General features: G+C 46.8%; 1 protein-coding gene across 2 annotated transcripts in view; it reads left to right on the forward strand.

The window, feature by feature from the left end:
* pola1 (polymerase (DNA directed), alpha 1) overlaps positions 1-14,115 on the forward strand; it is a 282,829-nt gene that overhangs the window by 20,205 nt on the left and 248,509 nt on the right. For both annotated transcript variants that reach the window (XM_043700756.2, XM_087992882.1), the window contains exon 8: positions 1,577-1,790. In XM_043700756.2, the coding sequence (XP_043556691.1) occupies positions 1,577-1,790 (214 nt within the window). The remainder of the gene's footprint in view (positions 1-1,576; positions 1,791-14,115) is intronic.

Here is a 14,115-nt window from a genome sequence, read left to right on the forward strand (position 1 = left end):
GGTACAGAGCGGGATGTGACCAATAGTACATGATTCTATCAAAGTTTGAGGCAAGTAGGTGTATTTAGGTGACTTCTGTTTGTGTTTATTTGTCAGTGGGATATGGGAGTTGCTGGCTAGCCAGTATTTATTACTTATCCCGAAATGCCTTTAAGGGTCAGCCATCTTCATGTATGCCTGGAGTTACATGTAGGCCAGACCAGGTAAAGGTGGCAGACTTTCTTCCCAAAAGGACATTGTGGGACCTGATGAGTTTTAATGATAATTGATAGTTGTTTCATGGTCGCCATTAGGCTTTTCCACTGAATTCAGATTTCATCTGCTGTAATGGGATTTGAACCCACATCCTCAGAAACATGAGTGGGCCATGAAATTGCAGCTGCAGTTTAATGCAGATAAATGTGAGATGTTGCAATTTGGTAAGACCAACCAGGGCAGGACTTGTACAGTTAATGCAAGGGACCTGGGGAGTGTTTTTGAACAAAGAGATTGAGGGGTTCAGGTTCATAGTTCTTTGAAAGTGGCATCCCAGGTAAACAGGGTAGTAAAGAAGGGTTTCCTTCATTGGTCAGAGCATTGAATACAGGAGTTGGGACGTCATGTTACAATGTACAAGATACTGAAGAGACCACATTTGGAACACTGCGCACAATTCTGGTCATCTTGCTATGGGAAGGATGTTATTAGACTGGAAAGGGAGCAAAAAAGATTACAAGGATGTTACTGAGACCGGAAGGTTTGAGTTATAAGGCTGGGACATTTTTCCCTGGAACTCTGGAGGCTGAGGGGTGACTTTACGGAGTTCATAAAATCAAGAGGGTGTATAAATTGAATAGCCAAGGTTTTTTCTCCAGGCTAGAGTAAAGTGGTGAGTATATGGAACGAACTGCCATAGTAGAGGTGGATCCAGTTATAACATTTTAAAGCCATTTGGAGAGGAACATAGATAGGAAAGGTTTCGGGGGCTATCAGCAAATTGGGAAAATGGGACAACTTAAGTTAGGAAACTTGGTCAGCATGGATGAGTTGGGCAACCAAGGGGCGGGGAGTTTAATTGGATCTAAGGAAGAATGAGGAGTCAATGTTTGAGTGAACATACCAGCCAATTGGAGAGGAAGACATTTACAAGGAAGAGATTGAAGGCTCCCAGGTGCGAAGAATCTTTGAAGATCTATTTCACCCTCTGTCAATAATTTACTCTTCTAATAAATGCTCATCATTTCAATATCACAGGTCTTCAGGCAGCTCAATTCTTCACTATTTAGGTTTAATGTGAAAGGGCAAAGATAGAAAAGGGACTAAGGGGCAATGTTTTGACACAGAGGTGGTGCATGTATGGAATGAGCTGCCAGAGGAAGTGGTACGGGTGGGTACAATTATAACATTTAAAAGGTATCTGGATGGGTATAGGAACAGAAAGGATTTAAAGGGATATGGGCCAAATGCTGGCAAATGGGACTAGATTAATTTAGGATATCTGGTTGGCAGGGACAAGTTGAACTGAAGGGTTTGTTTCTGTGCGTTACATCTCTATGACTCTAGAAAATTTAGTTTGCATTTATTTTTGAATGCTCAGGTTTCTCCGGTCCTCAATTCTAATCATCAGAACAATTCCATAAGGAAGACAGTTGTTACTGAAGAAGTGGTCAGTGTTGTGGACTCTGCCCAGTCTGCTCCAGTGAGATCCTCAATCAAGCAGGTGCCTGTGAAGCAAGAAGAAAAGAGACTAGCAGCAATGGTAAAGGACAGTTCAGCAGCTGTGACTTTAAGCAAAGAGAAAATTGCTGAAGGTACGATTCCACTCCCCCATTTATTTTTAGACTGACTTATGCTGTGGTCTTGTTTCAGGCAGATGAGCAGCCCTTTCATACAATATCTGGCTGACCAGTTTTTTTTGTCTAATTCCGAATTGGAAAGTGTTAAATTTAAATGGAGTCTGATTCACATGGTGGTCCTGTTATCCAAGTGTATGTAACTCTGGTGGACTCTCTTAATTTATTTTCCTCCTTAACTCAGTTCTAACCAATTTGATTTGATTTACCTTGCATTTTTATTTCCATCCTGAGAGTTTACCATTTTATTTTATTGCAAATTATTTTTGTCTGCATGTCCCACATAACTCACACTTACTTGTCTGTTCTTCTTCTGGTGCTTTTTATTTTGAATTGTTCCTGGAATGTGCATCAGTACTGGAAAGGTCACATTTACCTCTTGTTGTACTTGCCCTGAGAAGACAGTGATTGCTTTAACTGCTGCTACCTAAGATGATGCTGGCTGGTGAAGGGTGAGGAGAAATGGTTAGATTTTCTCTTGTTAATGGTAATTATGAGTGAGGAGCCCTTACTTTGAGTTTACATGTATAAATGTTAGCAGACCTTGTCAGATTGCAGCTGATTTTTGCCATTCAAGCTGTAAGCCAGCACATTTCTGAGGAGTTGCAAATGGAACTGAATGCTGAATTTGTCAGGCCTTTCTTTTGTACCTGTAATTGAGAGAAAGTCATTGATGCAGTTACAAATGTTTGTCTTGTGGATTTCTTGCACTAAGGCTGTATGGCTGAAGCAGCCACAAACATCATCCTTTTTGTTGAGTTAGACTCTAGCCAATTCTTTTGACCTCCATGTTGGTAAGACTCATGGCATCTGATTCAAAGTTGCATCTCTTCAGGCAAATTAAGATTTTTCTTCCCCATGTTTAAATCAAGGCTATGATCAGATTTACAACTTTGTTCCTGAGCAGTGTGTCTGTGGGTGGGTGTCAGGTTTGACTCTTTCCGTCATTTTACTGATGGCTTTCGAGGAAGCTCTAAAACTGGCATGATAATTATCCAAAGTAAACGTATATAATTTATGTGCATAGGACCTACCATGACAACCATCCATATTGTGAGATAGATACCAGTGTAATAGATGTACTGGCACATTTTGACTGGGGAGCAACTACGCTGGTTGCTATGGCTTAAGCTCTCCAGTCGGTGCATTATCAGGTCTCTGTTTAATTCTCCTTAAAATCCCATTGAATGAACCAGATTGGCTGACCATAGTCGGGTTGATTTGAATCTTGGGAGGAGTTTGAGCAGGATCCCACACTCTGCTCTTGTGCTGCGCTTTTCACTTAGGTTATTTTAGAGGCGCTAAATAATATTGTAAAGTTGGTTCACTGACTGTCAATGAAATAGCTATTTATAGTATAAATTTTTAAAATGCATTGTGCAGGAAGGTGGGTTAGGTGATGGGAGGAGGGATGACAGTTGAACTGGATTCCAAATAAAGAAGAATGTGGTAACTAATTTCCTTGACCTTCAGTGTTGTTCTGAGTTGCCTGATAGCCGGAGAGAAAAGCAGAAAATGTGCTTTTTGTGAAGTTTGACATTTGTATCTATTTTTGTTGTTCATTGGCCACTAGGTGGTGGTAGAATAAAGCTTAGGGAATGTATTGCTTGTCGTAGGACTTCTAATTACACTGTGAGAAAAGGTCAGTGTTGTATAATTAGATGAAAATATTGATGCAAACTAATTTAAGATGCGCCCCTTTTTGGAGCACATCACACAAATAGAGCATTGTGATTGCTAATTTAGGAATCACTTTGGAACTGAGTTTTACAGTTGTCAAGGAGAAGTGGATAAGCAGAGTCAGGAAATGTGAATGTCACATTGTGCAGTTTGAAGGTGTAATCATGTCAAAATTATTAGTACATATCTCCACCCTTCTTCTTTAACACGGGGAACCTAGGTAGTAGCTCTTTGGTTCATGCCTGTGTTCTTACCCAGCCAAATATTGTTGCTGAAGAGCTGGTTTTTATTAATGACTAAACAACATTACTTGCCACTAAGCGCAAACAGAGCTGTACTTAAAGATTGAGCAATCTTTATGGCAGGGGCTTCCCATTTCCCAAAGTTGGCTTGAATCTAGCACCAGACCAAGGGGATCTCTTAGATTTCTGGCAATGTGAAGTCATCATGGGGATAAGCAACCAATCATATTAAAATATTCTCACAGCCAATCAGGGAGTAAATGCAGTGACCTATCTTCACTTTTTAATATCATTTAATATCACTGAATTGTACGCACAGTAACAATGTTTGAATTATCACATATCCTTCAAAATGGAGAAATGTGGCATTCTGTGAGTATAAAAATAGTTTCTGAAGGTTGAAGTGTTTTCAGAAATTATGAATCTAATGAACATTTGAAAAAAAATCAGTTACATAACATTCTTCGAAGCGTAAACTTTTTAGGGGCTTTTGGAATTGAGATGAATAACTCAAAGGACAAGTTTGCTCAGTTCAGTGATTTTCTAATTAATTAAGGATTAATGTAGTTGATGTGGTGTACAAGGACTTCCAAAAGGTATTTGATAAAGTGCCACATAATAGGCTTGAAGTTAATGGAATAAAAAGAACAGAGGCAGTGTGGATGCAAAGTGAATTCAGTGGTGAACACTAATTTGTTTTGTAGATGGGAGAAAGATATATGTGAAGCTCCGAGAATCAATGTTGGAACTATTGCTTTTCTTAATGTATATCGATGACCTTATCTTTGGTGTGTAGGGCACAATTTGAAAATTTGGAAATGACATACATTTGGAAGTATTGTGAACCATGAGGGTGTTAGTGACAAACTCCTAGGGCCATCGGCTCGTTGAATAGGTCGTAAGGTGACAGATAAGAGTTAATGCAGTAAAATAATACAATTTGGTTGGAAATATATAGTGGCGAGTGAAGAACGTTATCGAGGAGTACAACAGGATCTTGATCAACTGGGCCAGTGGGCTGAGGAATGGCAGATGGGGTTTAATTCCAATAAATGCGAGGTGTTGCATTTTAATAAGACAAACCAGGACAGGACTTTCATAATTAATGATAGGGCCAAGGAGTGTTGTTGAAGAGAGAGATTGATGGATGCAGGTACACAGTTCCTTGTCACAGGTAGACAGGGTAGTGAGGAAGGGTATGGAAAGCTTGCCTTCAAAGGTCAGAGCATCGAGTACAGGAGTTGGGGCGTCGTGTTACAGCTGTACAAGACATGGTAAGGCCACATTTGAAATACTGCATACATTTCTGGTAGTCTTCCTATGGGAAGAACGTTATTAAGCTGGAAAAGGTGCAAAAACTATTTATAAGAATGTTACCAAGGCTGGGAGGTTTAAGTTATAGGGGGAGACTAGATAAGTTAGGACTTCGTTCCTGGAGCCCAGGAGGCTGATGGGTGACCTTCTTGAGGTTTATAAAATCATTGCAAGCATGGATAAGGTGAATACCAAGGTCTTTTTCCCAGGCTAGGGGAGTCCAAAGCTAAAGAGCATAGGTTAAGGTGAGAGGGGAAGGATGTAATAGGGACCTGATGGGCAGCTTTTTCACACACAGGGTACAAGCTGCCAGAGGAAGTTGTAGAAGTGGGTACAGTTACAACATTGTAAAAAATGTTTGGACAGGTACATGAATAGGAACAGTTTAGAGGGATATGGCTTGATGGTAGGAGACTTCGCTAGTTTCCAAATCTCCCCTTCCGCCGCCTTGTCCCAGATCCAACCCTCCAACTCAGCACCACCTCTTGATCTGTCCAACCTGTCCTCCTTCCTTCCCAATATCTGCTCCACCCTTCACACTAACCTATTACAAGCACCCCCCACCTGCATCCACCTATCACTTTCCCAGCTACATTTCCTCCAGCCCCACCCACACCCCTTATTTATCTCTCAGCCCTTTTCCACCCCAAACACCCCAACATGCCTGATGAAGGGTCTATGCCCAAAATGTTGATTCTCCTGCTCCTTGTATGCTGCCTGACCCGCTGTGATCTTCCAGCGCCACACTTTCCAATGTAATAACACTGCCCTCAAATCAATCGAGTTCTTGAAGATTGAGGGAAATGCATCAACTTTCTCACTACCTATCTCTTTTAAGACCTAAGGATGAAGTTCATCAGAACCCAAGCAATTGCTAGCCCACATCCCTAGCAGTTTTTGTTGTACCATTTCTCTGGTGGTTGATATTTTCCTGAGTTTCTCCTTCCTTTCCATTTTATGATTACTATTGCTTTTGAACAATTGCTTGTATCTTCTATAAGGAGAAAGTGAGGTCTGCAGATGCTGGAGATCAGAGCTGAAAATGTGTTGCTGGAAAAGCGCAGCAGGTCAGGCAGCATCCAGGGAACAGGAGAATCGACGTTTCGGGCAGAAGCCCTTCTTCAGGAATGAGGAAAGTTTGTCCAGCAGGCTAAGATAAAAGGTAGGGAGGAGGGACTTGGGGGAGGGGCGTCGGAAATGTGATAGGTGGAAAGAGGTCAAGGTGAGGGTGATAGGTCAGACTGGGGTGGGGGCGGAGAGGTCAGGAAGAAGATTGCAGGTTAGGAAGGCGGTGCTGAATTCGATGGATTTGACTGAGACAAGGTGGGGGGAGGGGAAATGAGGAAACTGGTGAAATCCGAGTTCATCCCTTGTGGTTGGAGGCATCCTAGGCGGAAGATGAGGCGCTCTTCCTCCAACCGTCGTGTTGTTGTGGTCTGGCGATGGAGGAGTCCAAAGACCTTCATATCCTTGGTGGAGTGGGAGGGGGAGTTGAAGTGTTGAGCCACAGGGTGGTTGGGTTGGTTGGTCCGGGTGTCCCAGAGGTGTTCTCTGAAACGCTCCGCAAGTAGGTGGCCTGTCTCCTCAATATAGAGGAGGCCACATCGGGTGCAGAGGATGCAATAGATGATGTGTGTGGAGGTGCAGGTGAATCTGTGGCGGATATGGAAGTTTCCTTTGGGGCCTTGGGGGGAGGTGAGGGCGCAAGTCTTGCACCTCCTGCGGTTGCAGGGGAAGGTGCCGGGAGTGGAGGGTGGGTTGGTGGGGGGTGTGGATCTGACAAGGGAGTCATGGAGGGGGTGGTCTTTGTGGAATGCTGATAGGGGAGGGGAGGGAAACATATCCTTGGTGGTGGGGTCCGTTTGGAGGTGGCGGAAATGACGGCGGATGATGCGCTGTACATGGAGATTGGTGGGATGGTAGGTGAGGACCAGTGGGGTCCTGTCCTGGTGGCGGTTGGAGGGGCGGGGCTCAAGGGCGGAGGAGCGGGAAGTGGAAGAGATGCGGTGGAGGGCATCGTCGACCACGTCGGGGGCGAAATTGTGAAGAAGGAGGCCATCTGGGTTGTACGTTTTTGGAACTGGTCCTCCTGGGAGCAGATGCGGCGGAGACGAAGGAATTGGGAGAATGGTATAGCGTTTTTACAGGGGGCAGGGTGGGAAGAGGTGTAGTCCAGGTAGCTGTGGCCCCTGTACACCTCCATCCCCCATCACGAAGGACTCAAAGCCCTCCTCTTCTTCCTTTCCCGCTGTACCGACCAGTACCCTTCCACTGACACCCTCCTTCGACTGACTGAACTGGTCCTCACCCTGAACAACTTCTCTTTCCAATCCTCCCACTTCCTCCAAACGAAAGGAGTAGCCATGGGCACCCGCATGGGCCCCAGCTATGCCTGCCTCTTCGTAAGATATGTGGATCAGTCCATCTTTCGCAACTACACTGGCCCCACCCCCCACCTTTTCCTCCGCTACATCGATGACTGTATCGGCGCTGCCTCGTGCTCCCACGAGGAGGTTGAACAGTTCATCCACTTCACCAACACCTTCCACCCCGACCTCCAATTCACCTGGACAGTCTCAGATTCCTCCCTCCCCTTCCTCGACATTTCTATTTCTATCTCAGGCGACCGAATCAACACGGACATCTACTACAAACCGACCGACTCCCACAGCTACCTGGACTACACCTCCTCCCACCCTGCCCCCTGTAAAAACGCCATCCCATTCTCCCAATTCCTTCGTCTCCGCCGCATCTGCTCCCAGGAGGACCAGTTCCAAAAACGTACAACCCAGATGGCCTCCTTCTTGAAGTTCCGCAATTTCCCCCCCGACGTGGTCGACGATGCCCTCCACCGCATCTCTTCCACTTCCTGTTCCTCCGCCCTTGAGCCCCGCCCCTCCAACCGCCACTAGGACAGAACCCCACTGGTCCTCACCTACCACCCCACCAATCTCCATGTTCAGCGCATCATCCGCCGTCATTTCCGCCACCTCCAAACGGACCCCACCACCAAGGATATGTTTCCCTCCCCTCCCCTATCAGCATTCCACAAAGACCACTCCCTCCATGACTCCCTTGTCAGATCCACACCCCCCACCAACCCAACCTCCACTCCCGGCACCTTCCCCTGCAACCGCAGGAGGTGCAAGACTTGCGCCCTCACCTCCCCCCTCACCTCCCTTCAAGGCCCCAAAGGAAACTTCCATATCCTCCACAGATTCACCTGCACCTCCACACACATCATCTATTGCATCCTCTGCACCCGATGTGGCCTCCTCTATATTGGGGAGACAGGCCGCCTACTTGCGGAGCGTTTCAGAGAACACCTCTGGGACACCCGGACCAACCAACCCAACCACCCTGTGGCTCAACACTTCAACTCCCCCTCCCACTCCACCAAGGATATGCAGGTCTTTGGACTCCTCCATCGCCAGACCACAACAACACGACGGTTGGAGGAAGAGTGCCTCATCTTCCGCCTAGGAACCCTCCAACCACAAGGGATGAACTCGGATTTCACCAGTTTCCTAATTCCCCCTCCCCCCAGCCTGTCTCAGTCAAATCCATCAAATTCAGCACCGCCTTCCTAACCTGCAATCTTCTTCCCGACCTCTCCGCCCCCACCCCAGTTTGACCTATCACCCTCACCTTGACCTCTTTCCACCTATCACATTTCCGACGCCCCTCCCCCAAGTCCCTCCTCCCTACCTTTTATCTTAGCCTGCTGGGCAAACTTTCCTCATTCCTGAAGAAGGGCTTCTGCCCGAAACGTCGATTCTCCTGTTCCCTGGATGCTGCCTGACCTGCTGTGCTTTTCCAGCAACACATTTTCAGCTCTGTATCTTCTATAGTAAGACTGATACATAATAACTGTTCATTTTTATTTTTCATTCAATATACTTTCCATTATTGGTTTTTCAGGCTGACTTTATATGGGGCAAAATTCGCTTTTGTTAATTACTCTCTTTTTTAAATTTTAGATTAGATTAGATTATGTTAAAATGTGGAAACAGGCCCTTCGGCCCAACAAGTCCACACCGACCCGCCGAAGCGCAACCCACCCATACCCCTACATTTACCCCTTACCTAACATTAGGGGCAATTTAGCATGGCCAATTCACCTGACCTGCACACTTTTGGAATGTGGGAGGAAACCGGAGCACCCAGAGGAAACCCGCGCAGACACGGGGAGAATGTGCAAACTCCACACACTCAGTCGCCTGAGACGGGAATGGAACCCGGGTCTCTGGCGCTGTGAGGCAGCAGTGCTAACCACTATGCCACCGTGTTTCTGGAAATAGTCCATATTATACTTCTGGCTTTCTCTTGTGCTTTGATTTTTCTCTCCTTGTTAGTATTTTAGTCATTCTTGACAGTATTTTTTATATCCAGTTCAATCTTCTGACTTTGCACTTGTCTTTGTACAGTTATATTTTTTCTTTTAGTTTGATACTATTCTTTAACCATGGATGGAAATGTGTTGCTGGAAAAGCGCAGCAGGTCAGGCAGCATCTAGGGAACAGGAGAATCGATGTTTCGGGCATTAGCCCTTCTTCAGGAATGAGGAAAGTTGGTCCAGCAGGCTAAGACAAAAGATAGGGAGGAGGGACTTGGGGGAGAAGCGTCGGAAATGTGATAGGTGGAAAGAGGTCAAGGTGAGGGTGATAGGTCAGACTGGGGTGGGGGCGGAGAGGTCGGGAAGAAGATTGCAGGTTAGGAAGGCGGTGCTGAATTTGATGGATTTGACTGAGACAGGCTGGGGGGAGGGGAAATGAGGAAACTGGTGAAATCCGAGTTCATCCCTTGTGGTTGGAGGGTTCCTAGCCGGAAGATGAGACGTTCTTCCTCCAACCGTCGTTTCGCCGTGGTCTGACGATGGAAGAGTCCAAAGACCTGCATATCTTTGGTGGAGTGGGAGGGGGAATTGAAATGTTGAGCTACAGGGTGGTTGGGTTGGTTGGTCCGGGTGTCCCAGAGGTGTTCCCTGAAACGCTCCGCAAGTAGGTGGCCCGTCTCCCCAATATAGAGGAGGCCACATCGGGTGCAAAGGATGCAATAGATGATATGTGTGGAGGTACAGGTGAATCTGTGGCGGATATGGAAGTTTCCTTTGGGGCCTTGGAGGGAGGTGAGGGGGGAGGTGTGGGCGCAAGTCTTGCACCTCCTGCGGTTGCAGGGGAAGGTGCCGGGAGTGGAGGTTGGGTTAGTGGGGGGTGTGGATCTGACGAGGGAGTCACGGAGGGAGTGGTCTTTACGGAATGCTGATAGGGGAGGGGAGGGAAATATATCCTTGGTGGTGGGGTCCGTTTGGAGGTGGCGGAAATGGCGGCGGATGATGCGCTTTACATGGAGGTTAGTGGGGTGGTAGGTGAGGACCAGTGGGGTTCTGTCCTGGTGGCGGTTGGAGGGGCGGGGTTCAAGGGCGAAGGATCGGGAAGTGGAAGAGATGCGGTGGAGAGCATCGTCGACCACGTCGGGGGGGAAATTGCGGTCCTTGAAGAAGGAGGCCATCTGGGATGTGCGTTTTTGGAACTGGTCCTCCTGGGCGCAGATGCGGCGGAGTCGAAGGAATTGGGAGAATGGGATGGCGTTTTTACAGGGGGCAGGATGGGAGGAGGTGTAGTCCAGGTAGCTGTGGGAGTCGGTTGGTTTGTAGTAGATGTCCGTGTTGATTCGGTCGCCTGAGATAGAAATAGAAAGGTCGAGGAAGGGGAGGGAGGAATCTGAGACTGTCCAGGTGAACAGTTCATCCACTTCACCAACACCTTCCACCCCGACCTCAAATTCACCTGGACAGTCTCAGATTCCTCCCTCCCCTTCCTCGACATTTCTATTTCTATCTCAGGCGACCGAATCAACACGGACATCTACTACAAACCAACCGACTCCCACAGCTACCTGGACTACACCTCCTCCCATCCTGCCCCCTGTAAAAACGCCATCCCATTCTCCCAATTCCTTCGACTCCGCCGCATCTGCGCCCAGGAGGACCAGTTCCAAAAACGCACATCCCAGATGGCCTCCTTCTTCAAGGACCGCAATTTCCCCCCCGACGTGGTCGACGATGCTCTCCACCGCATCTCTTCCACTTCCCGATCCTCCGCCCTTGAACCCCGCCCCTCCAACCGCCACCAGGACAGAACCCCACTGGTCCTCACCTACCACCCCACTAACCTCCATGTACAGCGCATCATCCTCCGCCATTTCCGCCACCTCCAAACGGACCGCACCACCAAGGATATATTTCCCTCCCCTCCCCTATCAGCATTCCGTAAAGACCACTCCCTCCGTGACTCCCTCGTCAGATCCACACCCCCCACCAACCCAACCTCCACTCCCGGCACCTTCCCCTGCAACCGCAGGAGGTGCAAGACTTGCGCCCACACCTCCCCCCTCACCTCCCTCCAAGGCCCCAAAGGAAACTTCCATATCCGCCACAGATTCACCTGTACCTCCACACATATCATCTATTGCATCCTTTGCACCCGATGTGGCCTCCTCTATATTGGGGAGACGGGCCGCCTACTTGCGGAGCGTTTCAGGGAACACCTCTGGGACACCCGGACCCACCAACCCAACCACCCTATAGCTCGACATTTCAATTCCCCCTCCCACTCCACCAAGGATATGCAGGTCTTTGGACTCCTCCATCGTCAGACCACAGCGAAACGACGGTTGGAGGAAGAATGCCTCATCTTCCGGCTAGGAACCCTCCAACCACAAGGGATGAACTCTGATTTCACCAGTTTCCTCATTTCCCCTCCCCCCAGCCTGTCTCAGTCAAATCCATCAAATTCAGCACCGCCTTCCTAACCTGCAATCTTCTTCCCGACCTCTCCGCCCCCACCCCAGTTTGACCTATCACCCTCACCTTGACCTCTTTCCACCTATCACATTTCTGACGCCCCTCCCCCAAGTCCCTCCTCCCTATCTTTTATCTTAGCCTGCTGGACCAACTTTCCTCATTCCTGAAGAAGGGCTAATGCCCGAAATGTCGATTCTCCTGTTCCCTAGATGCTGCCTGACCTGCTGCGCTTTTCCAGCAACACATTTCCATCTCTGATCTCCAGCATCTGCAGACCTCACTTTCTCCTCAACTATTCTTTAACCATTCTAGTTAATCACAGGTGCTTGATTTGGCTTATTGTAGTCAGATGTACTTATGTAAAGTGAATAGTTTTGATTTACATCAGTACAGGCAGATCATAGCAAACAAGGTTCACCAGATCATTGGGTGCTCAGAGCAGGGTATACAAGGTTACAGCTGCGTAGGAGCAAAACAAAATTAACATGAGCAAACTCAACATTATTTGAAATGAGGCCCAGCAGGGAAGAACCTGTTCAAGCTTCTGCATATCTTCCTGATGGAATAAGTTGTAAGAGTACATTACTGGGGTGGGAGGCATCTTTGATGATATTGGATGGGAGGATGGCTTCCGTGATGGTCTGGGCTGTGCTCACAACCTTCTGTAGTTTCTCATGGGCCTGGGCAGAGCAGTTGCCTTATTAGGCCATTATGCAACTGGATAGAATCATTTCAATGGTGCATCTGTGAAAGTTGGTGAGGGTCCTTATGGACGAGCCAAATTTCCCAAGCTGCCTTTTCTGTCCTTGATTTGTCCTTTGGGACTTTATTTTAACTTAAGGATCTGACTAGAAAAAACTTACAAGACTGCAGGGAAAATGTGAGAGAACTGAGACTGGGTAATTTGCTGTTTCTGAGAGTGCATTGATTCCTGACTGTTAACCATGCCATATAGAGAAATATTGAATTACTGGCAACCGCTTCTAGATTTTCTGTGTTTAACTGTGCACGTACAAACTCCAAAAGCTGCTTTCAGTTTTAGAGGGGTAAATGGCAAGCACAATGGATCCCATTTCTTTTTTTAACTGTCACAAAAGCTCGACGGTTATCTTCTGTGGCTGAGTATTGTTATATTGTCTATTATTTTACCAGTTTTTTTCTGGGTCATGCTCTGGCTATTGATGACGTAGTTCCAGGTCTTTTCAACTATTACACCAAGCTACATGAAATGGGACAGACAATTGTTCAATTTCAGGGACTAGGGTTTCAGTCTTCCAGGTCTTTTGTCACTCATCCACTGTAGCACTGAAAGAAGCACAGAATCCAGGAAAAAGAGATGAACTGTCTTTGGATCAACTTCAAAAACAAAAACTAAAGTTGCTGGAAAAACACAGCGGGTCTGGCAGCATCTGTGAAGAGAAATCAAAGTTATCGTTTCAGCTCCACGGATCCTTCCTCAGAACTGGACCAAAATGCTTACTTTATTTTCTTTTCATAGATGCTGCCAGACCTGCTGAGCCTTTCCAGCAACTTCTGTTTTTGTTTCTGATTTATAGCATCCACACTTCTTTTAGTTTTTATTTGGATCAATTTGCCAGTGCTGTTTCACCAAACTTCTATTCCCTACCCTAAAGTTTCATCTCTCATGTCAGATAGATAATGCGCTGCAGCATAAACATCCTATTATTCATCACATAAGAGCAGCTTCTGTTGTTTCACACAATGTATCCTATGTTTTATCTGGTGTGATCATTAGACAGTGCGCTGCATCAGGGAGGTTGCGAGTTACTTGTTCCAGGAAGAAATCAAACCCCTTTAAAAACTTTAGTTTGGTCAGAGGTCAGAGCGGGAAAGTATGAATATGAAACATTGAATGGCAGATGTAGTGATCCAGAAGGGAGCACTAATGGAATCGCAGCCACTCCACTAGTTTAAGCAAGTTCATATTCTTGGAGGTTATCTGGACAGGATAATTAAACTGAGCATAATGCCACAGTGCAAGGAGCCATTCAAGTTGGAATGAGTGGTGTCGTCAAAGACTATAATTTGGGGACAGATATAGTTCTCTGCAACCAAGTGCACAAGTCCCAAGAACTGTATTATTGGCTGCTGACATCATTAAGGCATCATTTTGGGATGGAGGAACTTGGAGTGGGAGGGGAAGAATCCCGTTGTTATGGGCCAAATTGACACCAGTAACATGGGTAGGACTAAGCAAAGGTTCTCCTAAGGGAGTATAAGA

This window comes from Chiloscyllium plagiosum, unplaced genomic scaffold (assembly GCF_037043375.1).
Source record: "Chiloscyllium plagiosum isolate Xiang-an unplaced genomic scaffold, Cpla_swu_hap1 HiC_scaffold_12, whole genome shotgun sequence".
Lineage (NCBI taxonomy): Eukaryota > Metazoa > Chordata > Chondrichthyes > Orectolobiformes > Hemiscylliidae > Chiloscyllium > Chiloscyllium plagiosum.